General features: G+C 46.9%; 1 protein-coding gene across 1 annotated transcript in view; it reads left to right on the top strand.

The window, feature by feature from the left end:
* The first annotated feature begins 8,070 nt into the window (after nt 1-8,070).
* The window catches only part of MEMO1 (mediator of cell motility 1), a 90,480-nt gene continuing 89,174 nt past the window's right edge, over nt 8,071-9,376 (top strand). Inside the window, exon 1 of the mRNA XM_077486287.1 lies at nt 8,071-8,552. Coding sequence (XP_077342413.1) covers nt 8,492-8,552 — 61 coding nt within the window. The 5' untranslated portion in view covers nt 8,071-8,491. The remainder of the gene's footprint in view (nt 8,553-9,376) is intronic.

Here is a 9,376-nt window from a genome sequence, read left to right as displayed (position 1 = left end):
CACAACACCCACTTTAACTCCTGCAGATGCCTGTATTAGAGAACACCAGCAATAAAGGGTAGATACAGATGTATACTGTGCTGTGCTGGAGGCACACAACACCCACTAGCTCCTGCAGATGCCTGTATTAGAGAACACCAGCAATAAAAGGTAGATACAGGTGTATACTGTGCTGGAGGAACACAACACACACTAACTCCTGCAGATGCCTTTATTAGAGAACACCAGCAAAAAAGGGTAGATACAGGTGTATACTGTGCTGTGCTGGAGGCACACAACACCCACTAACTCCTGCAGATGACTGTATTAGAGAACACCAGCAAAAAAGGGTAGCTACAGGTGTACAGTATACTGTGCTGGAGGCACAAAACACCCACTTTAACTCCTGCAGATGCCTGTATTAGAAAACACCAGCAATAAAGGATAGATACAGGTGTATACTGTGCTGGAGGCACACTACACCCACTTACTCCTGCAGATGCCTGTATTAGAGAGCACCAGCAAAAAAGGGTAGATACAGGTGTATTCTGTGCTGTGCTGGAGGCACACAACACCCACTAACTCCTGCAGATGCTGTATTAGACAACACCAGCAATAAAGGGTAGATACAGGTGTATACTGTGCTGGAGGCACACAACACCCACTAACTCCTGCAGATGCCTGAGAAAAGAACACACTGTCTCTGCCTATCTTGCTCTTTTCCTGCACGCCGGAACACACTACACAAGGCCGCCACGCTGGCGGCCTTATATAGTGTGGGGCATGTACAAAACCCCCTGAGATATAATTGGCCACAGGCATCCTTCCTGTGGCCAATTATGGCTCTCTTCGCTGCCGGCACTGTGATTGGCCAACCATGCAGGGTCACAGTGCATGCTTGGCCAATCATGAGCCAGCAATGCACTGCGATGGTGCAATGCATTGTGGGCCATGAGGGTCACACGAATTTGGCACAAACGGCCGGTGTTTGCATGTTCGACTCGAACACCAAGCTCGTCCCTATATGAGACTAACCAGAAAATTTTTTTACGTTCGTATTGGTATACCCTCCCCATCCACCACATGCCCATCTTTTCCTCAGTAATGCCCAGGACCAGATATCTCATGATTATGAGATTCCTGCACTACAATGCCAGTGCCCTCCCCTAAATTACCCAAATTTTGACAAGCTTTATAAAATTTGGCCGCTAATTAATTATTTTTCTGATATCTTTCCCCAGTTGTTTACCCAAAACCAACACATATGAATAAGTCCCTTGTCAAATTTACGGGCAGGCTGGGCATAAAACAATTTATTCCCACCAAAAGGGCCCACTATGGGTTGAAGATGTATAAATTGTGCGACTGAGCTACAGGGTATACCTATGTCTTCATGGTATACGAAGGGAAGGACCACCCAGATACATCCTCCTAATTGGTCAGAATACATTGGATCGAGTGGGAAAGTTGTTTGGGAACTCATAAACCCACTCCTGGAGAAAGGCTACCATTTGTATGTGGACAATTTTTATACTAGTCTGCCCCTGTTCCGCAACCTTCACAGAAAGAACACTACAGTATGTGGCACTGTAAGGAAGAACCGGAAGGGCTTTCCTCAAAGCCTCGTCAACAAGAAGTTAAGAAGAGGTGAGACGGCAAGCTTACGGAATGAGGAAATTCTGGCTGTGAAGTGGAGGGACAGAAGGGATGTATACATTCTTTCATCGATCCACAATACTACCTTCGTGGAGATCACCAGGAGGAATGGCTGAATCCAAAATCCAACATGTATCCACGAATACAACATGTTCATGGGGGGGGGGTGTCGACTTCAATGACCAAATGCTTGAACCCTACCTTGCCACAAGACGAACATACCAGTGGTATAAAAAAAGTTTCCATTTATTTGTTTAATTTGGCCATATACAACAGCTACGTTATTATCACAAATCCACTGAAAGCCCTAAATCCTTCCTTGGCTACCAGAAGGAAATCACCACTGCCCTTGTATTCCCAAACGGCCCACCAGAAACCATTTGATCCGATGTGATTAGCAGACTCTCCGAACACCACTTTCCCGAAAAAATAATCCCTCCCAGACCAACAGGCCAAAAACGGCAGAAAAAATGCCGGGTGTGCACCAAAGGAGGAGTGAGAAGAGACACCACTTTTTATTGTCCCCAATGTTCTTCCCAACCAGGCCTCTGCATAGTTGACTGTTTCCGCCGTTGCCATACTTCACTAAATTATTAGTGAAGTATGGTAAATGTAACCCTCACTTCCTGCCATTTATCTTCACACCCCTAATACCTCTACTTGCTGTGTAACTGACCCTGACTTGTTATTCGACCACGCTTCTGCCTACCAATTCTGTACATACCTCTGCCTGATCTGGAACTGACCCTGGACTGTTTGACCATCCTTTTTGCCTGCCCCTTGGACTGATCTTGTACCCTGCCACTGGACTAGTGGTATTCATAACACAGGGGTCTCACATATGTGAGAGGCTCCAGAATTGTTTTTCTGGATGAAGAAAACTTTTTTTTGTTTTCTCATTCCTAGATTAGGGTCTGGAGACTCTGAGACTTCAAAGAGATTTGGGTGGGAGAAGCCTCTACCCCTGTTCCCATTCTATTCTGAACGAGGCCTTACTTCTGCCTGCTGCCTGTAGGACCTATACCATCATGCCTCTGCCTGTCGCATGAACTGACCACACCACATGGATGGACCATGTTCCTGCCTACTACCAGGAACAATATTTTGGCACTGCTGACAATCTCTGCCTGCGCTGACCCTGGAATGTATATGGACAGTATACCTGTGTGCTGCCTGTACTGACTATGGACTGTGTTCCTGCCTGTTGCCTGGACAACTGTGTTCGCTTTTGCTGACCAAGTCCCTGCCTGCTGCCTGGACCAGTGCTATCCTGCTGTGGACAACTGTGCTACTAAAACCACAGGTAATCTTTTTTTTACCCTTTGCTCAGCAGAATGTATTTTGGGGTGTAATTCTTGGTATGTGCATGCTATGTGTCCCTAGAACACCTGACGGTGTTCCTTGTATGTGGCCAGTCTGTGTAAAATTCTCACACATGTGGTATCGCCATACTCAGGAGGAGTAGCAGAATGTATTTTGGGGTGAAATGTTTGCTATGTACATGATGCCATGTGTTGGTAATATCTTATAAATGGACAACTTTGTGTAAAAAAAAAAAAAAAAATGTGTTTTCATTTTTTTGCATGTTTTCCAAAAACTTCTGGAAAAAAATGAACCGTTCAAAAGACTCATTATGCCTCATAGATTATACGTTGGGGTGTTAGCTTTCCAAAATGGGGTCATTTTGTGGGTGTTTCCATTGTCCTGGTGCTCCAGGGCCTTAAAAAGTGTAATAGGTAATCAACAAGTTAGATGTGTCATTTATGCTCCTAGAACACCTGATGGTGCTCCCTGCATGTTGGGCCTCTCTATGAGGCCAGGCTGTGAAAAAGTCCCACACATGTGGTATCCCCATACTTAAGAGGAGTAGCAGAATGTATTTTGGGGAGTCATTTGTGGTATAAATATGCCATGTGGGAGAAATAACCTATTACAATGACAATTTTGTGGGGGGAAAGAAAAATCTTAATTTTGAAAAGAATTGTGGGAAAAGGTGACAACATCAAACGTCTCACCATGCATCTTACTAAATACCTTGGAATGTCTAATTTCAAAAAAGGGGTCATTTGTGGGGTATTTGTACTTCCCTGGCTTGTTCAGGTCGCAAGAAATGAGAAAGGCCACCAGTACATCAGGTTTGATCAATTTTTTATGATTTGTAACCACAACTTGTAGACTCTATAACTTTCACACAGACCAAATAATATCCACTAATTTGGGTTATTTTTACCAAAGATATAAATTGTGGCCAAAAATTATGAAGAAAAATGAATAATTTGCAAAATTTTATCACAGAAACTAAGAAAAATTCATTTTTTCTAAATTTTCTGTCTTTTTTTCATTTATAGCGCAAAAAATAAAAAATCCAGAGGTGATCAAATACCACCAAAAGAAATCTCTATTTGTATGAAAAAAAAGGACAAAAAAATCATTTGGGTACAGTATGGCAGGACTGAGTAATTGTCATTCAAAATGTGAGAGCACTGAAAGCTGAAAATTGGTCTGGTCACGAGGGGGGTTTAAGTGCCCAGTTGTCAAGTGGTTAACCACTTCCCACCCGGTCAATAGCAGATTGACGTCCGGGAAGTGGTTGTGTTATCCTGACAGGGTGTCATATGATGTCCAGCAGGATAACATCATGGCGCATGCCTGCAGGGGTGCTCACCGCGGCGATTGCAAGTGCGGCGTGTGTGACTTGCCACATCTCCGATCATGATAAGAAGCCTCTGTCAGAGGCTTTTTACCTCGTGATCAGCTGTGGCCAATTACAGCTGATCACAGCGTGAACCAGAAGTGCCAGTAAACGGCATTCCTCGGTTCGCACTGACAGGGAGAGCCGATCAGTGGCTCTCCCTGTCAGAGGGTGGGTCTGTGCTGATAATCAGCACATTTATTATCAGCACAGCCCCATCAGATGTAATTAAAAGCTGTCAATCGGTGCCCAGTCAGTGCCTCATCATAACCCCCTGCCAGTGCCCAATAAAGTGCCAATCAGTACCCACCACAGTGCCAATCAGAGCCCACAACATTGCCAATCAGTGCCCATCAGTAACACCTGTCAGTAATTAATCAGTACCTGCCTATCAGTGCCCATCACAGCCGCCTGTCAGTGCCCATCAGTGCCGTCTATCAGTGCTGCATATCAGTGCTGCCTATTAGTGCCCATCAATTCTGCATATCAGTGCATTCTCATCAGTGCCAACTTATCAGTGCCCATCAGTGCTGCCTCATCAGTGCCCGTCAGTGAAGGAGAAAACAAAATGTAATAACCGAAACAAAACAAAAATTTTTTTTTCAAAAATTTGGGGCTTTTTTAGTTTGTTTAGCAAAAAATAAAAAACCCAGTGGGGATCAAATACAACCAAAAGAAAGCTCTATTTGTGAAAAGAAAAGGATAAAAATTTAGTTTGGGTACAGTGTTGTATGACCTCGTAATTGTCAAATTGCAACAGCAATGAAAGCTGAAAATTTTCCTGGGCAGGAAGGGACAAAAGTGCCTGGTATTGAAGTGGTTAAATATGTGTGTGTTTATATTTATTTTGGATATGGTAATAATTGCCATGGGGCAGCAAAGTCTGTTTACGCCTGGCTGCCCATAGAGCTGAGCGGGCTCTATCCGTATTGGCTCTTCAGAAACTGAGTGGACATGGACCTGTTATCTGCCTGCTCTGCTCAGCAGGGGATGTGTGAGCTGATCCCCTGATGATCGGAATGGAATCTGCCCATTTCACACGGGGCAGACTCCGGTTTGATCAGCAAGGTTTCTGTCCTCCATAGAGCAAAGTGGGCTCTGCAGAAACTGAGTGGACACAGAAGTGTCATCTGCCTGCTTTGAACAGCAGACAGATCCACTGCTGATCAAAATGGAGTCTGCCCCACATAAAAAAGGGGCAGATTAACTGCTTACTGACCGCCGGCTGTCAATTGACGGCCAGGCGGCGCAGCTCTAGTTGCCGGAGGGCGTCATATGACGCCCTCGCCTTTTCGGCCCACCAGGGGGCGCGCGCCCGCCGTGTTACTGGGGACTCGATGCGCATGCCCGGCGGCTGCGATGTCCGCCGGACACCCGCGATTACCCAATCACACATCAGGACCGTGGATCTGTGTGTCCTGTCAAAGGAGATGAGACCGATGGTGTGTTCTCAGTACAGAGAAACACCAATCGGTCTCCTCCCCTTGTGAATCCCCTCCCCCTACAGTTAGAATCACTCCCAGGGAACATATTAACCCCTTGATCACCATCTAGTGTTAACCCCTTCCCTGCCAGTCACATTTATATAGTAATCAATGCATTTTTATAGCACGGATCGCTGTATAAATGTGAATGGTCCCAAAAATGTGTCAAAAGTGTCCAATATATCCGCCGCAATGTTGCAGTCACAATATAACTCACAGATCACCGCCATTACTAGTAAAAAAATAAAAATAATAATAATAAAAATACTATAAATCTATCCTCTATTTTGTAGATGCTATAACTTTTGCACAAACCAAACAATAAACACTTATTGTGATATTTTTTTTTTTTTCCAAAAATATGTAGAAGAATACTTTTTTTTTTATCGTTTTTTTTTTATATATTCTTTATTCCATTTTTCACCTCAAATACAGAATCAATAAATATAAACACAATATCATTATTCTGCCAATCTATATATACATACATTTTCTTTTACTTTTTCTCTATTTCCCCTTTCTCTAAATCCAGTACTCTCACTTCTCCTCTCTTTAGATGTCCAATCACACTATTATTTAAATTAACTATTATTATTTAAATAACTATTATAAAAAAAAATGGATATGTATTACAGCAAAAAATAAAAACCGCAGAGGTGATCAAATACCACCAAAAGAAAGCTCTATTTGTGTGCACAAAATGACAACAATTTAATCTGGGTATAGTCTTGTATGACCACGCAAGTGTGACAACACTGAAAGCTGAAAAATGGCATGGGCAGGAAGGGGGTGTATAATGCCCTTTATTGAGGTGGTTAAATTCCAAGCACCAGGGGATCAGCTCATAAATCCCCTGCTGATTGTAGCAGAGTGGGCAGATGACACATTGACGTGTGCTCAGTTTCTGCAGAGAGGACACAGATAGAGCCTGCTTTGCTCTATGGGCTGCTGAGTGTAAACAGATTCTGCTGACAGTATACACCTGACTACCCTCTGATCTGCCTAAACAGAAGAGGACAGAACCCCTTCTGCTTTTTAGTTTTTGCGAACCTGATCATCGGTAGGCATGTGTAAATGAATACCAGTCCATAGGGGTGAATAGACCATCCGACCAGGTCTACCTGAAAATCTGACAGCTGGACCCGATCAGAACGGTTGTGTGAAAGGGGCCTTCCACCTGACTGCCCTCTGATCTGATCCACCTAAACAGAAGAGGATGGATCCCCTTCCATTTTTTTTTTAAGAAAACCAGATCGGACCTGGAGGTACGGTAGGTTGTAAGGATGAGCTCTGGCGTGTTCGCCTACTCCACGTGCAGAGCCCGCCAGGAAGTCAGCGCAGCGCTAATCACAGGTAGTAAGACATTGCCCGATCTTTGCAGCCGCACATCGGGCAATGTCTCACTGCCTGTGATTAGTGCAGCGCTGCGCCGACTTCCTGGCGGGCTCTGCACGTGGAGTATGCGAGCACGCCTGAGCTCATCCTTGATAGGTTGGTATAAACAAGGGATATGCAATTAGCGGACCTCCATCTGTTGCAAAACTACAAGTCCCATGAGGCATACCAAGACTCTGACAGCCACAAGCATGACACCCAGAGGCTGAGGCATGATGGGACTTGTAGTTTTGCAACAGCTTGAGGTCCGCTAATTGCAGATTCCTGAGTCTGCTTACACCGGCCTGTCAATGGAACTTTCCGATCACCTGAAAAGCTGACAGGTGGACTCGATCAGATCCCTCGTAGGAAGGGGGCCTTTGTTAGACACAGAACAACACATTTTGTTACGATCAATCGCAACATTCACCAATCTTCCAGCCACTAACAAAGCCCCTTTACGGAGCATGCCGGAGCTTGTTCCCTCAAAGCCTATGGGCTGGTGTCAATGGCATGAGTTTGGGAAGCTTCTGACATCATTCAGATTTCATTGTCAGCTGCATGTGACTTGCTGCAGGCAGGTTTTCCCTTCCCATAGTCTCCATTGACTTGTATGGAGCAGCAGAACAAAAGCCGCTCCACACAGGCCCTAACTTAGCCAACAAAAACACCCAAATCTGCCCTCTTCCCCCTAGAGACTAGCCGCCCAATCAGGCCTCGCCTTGGGCGCTCCACCCCCCCTCCATTATTAGTCCTAACAATGCACCCTGGGTGTCGTGCCCAGACCCTTCTGACCAATCTCCGGGAGACCACCCGGCTCCTGTCGTCACCAGCATCCCGCCCCGTCACCGCCCGACGCAATCCAATCACGGATCGCCCCGCCCACATAACCTCTTCCTCCACCGCCGCTCAGAAGGGACAAACCACTAAAGCGTTTGCATGGTTGTGGCTGCCTCCCCGTCGGAGCACTTTTATCCGGTGTGAGGCCCTTAGTCCCGCACCACTCCCCAGCCCGGCGTTTCACTGAGACCCAGTCAGAGCGAGCCGCTCTGTCCGCCCTGTCAGCAAGCTGGGCGCAGTCAGTATAGAAGGCCAGGCCGGTGGTCTCCCGCGGGGACTGCTCCCCCTGTGTCGGGCCGGAAACACATGTGGCCCCAGCCTCCTAACCTAGATGTGACCGGGGGAGCCCAGCCTTCCTGTTATTAGTGTCAGCGCTCCTCCCTGTACTGTGTGCCCGGCCGCCCTCAGCCCTCCTCACATCGCACACACAGCCCGGGGACACATCATAGGCGGCTCCGGCACCAAGATGTCCAACCGAGCGCTGTGCAGGGATGCGAGCCACGCCGGGAGCTGGTACACCGCCTCAGGTACCGGAGGAGGGGAAGGCCGGGCTGGGGGTGGTGGTGGTGGGAGGACACTGTATGGAAGTGCGCCCCCTGCTGGCCTTTCTACTCGCTAAAGAGTCCCTGTCATTGCTTTCTTCTACGAGGGGCCTGGGGAGACATGGGGTGGGGTTATGTTGTATTGGGGCGATGGAGAGCTGAGTGACAAGGCTGAATGGAGGTGCGCCCCCCCCCCCCCACTGGGGTTTGTGCTGGTTAGAGACACATGTCATTACATCCTACTGAGAGAGCAGTAGACATGGAGTGTGCTTATATTGGGGTGATGTGGCAGGATGGAGATGCACCCACTGTACAATGGTCTTTGTAATGATCAAAGTCCCTGTCACTACATCCTAGGGCAGTGATGGCAAATCTTGGCACCCCAGATGTTTTGGAACTACATTTCCCATGATACCACACAGTGCATGAGCATCATGTACCAAAATATCTGGGGTGCCAAGGTTCCCCATCACTGCCTTAGACCTAGGGCCTAGTGACATGGCAGGATGGAAGTCCCCTCCCCACCAGCCATTGCATCGTACAGAGAGAGCAAGAGACAGGGCAGGGCCTGGGGAGATGCATGGAGTGTGATTATGTTGTATTAGGGTGATTGGGGGACTGAGTGACTTGACAGGATGGAGTTGTGCCCCCCCCCCATTGGGCTTTGTACTGGCCAAAGAGGCACCTGGCATTGCATCCTACTATGAGAGCTAGATGCACGGAGGGGCCTGGGGATACACGGAGTGTGATTATGTTGTATGAGGGTGATATGGGGGGTGGGCTGATGATATGGCAGGCTGGCTGTGTGC

This window comes from Lithobates pipiens, unplaced genomic scaffold, assembly GCF_037356315.1.
Source record: "Lithobates pipiens isolate NorthernLeopardFrog02 unplaced genomic scaffold, aLitPip1_a1.2 Scaffold_18, whole genome shotgun sequence".
Lineage (NCBI taxonomy): Eukaryota > Metazoa > Chordata > Amphibia > Anura > Ranidae > Lithobates > Lithobates pipiens.
Note: the sequence above shows the minus strand (reverse complement) of the source record. Positions and strands in the feature narration are given on the sequence as shown.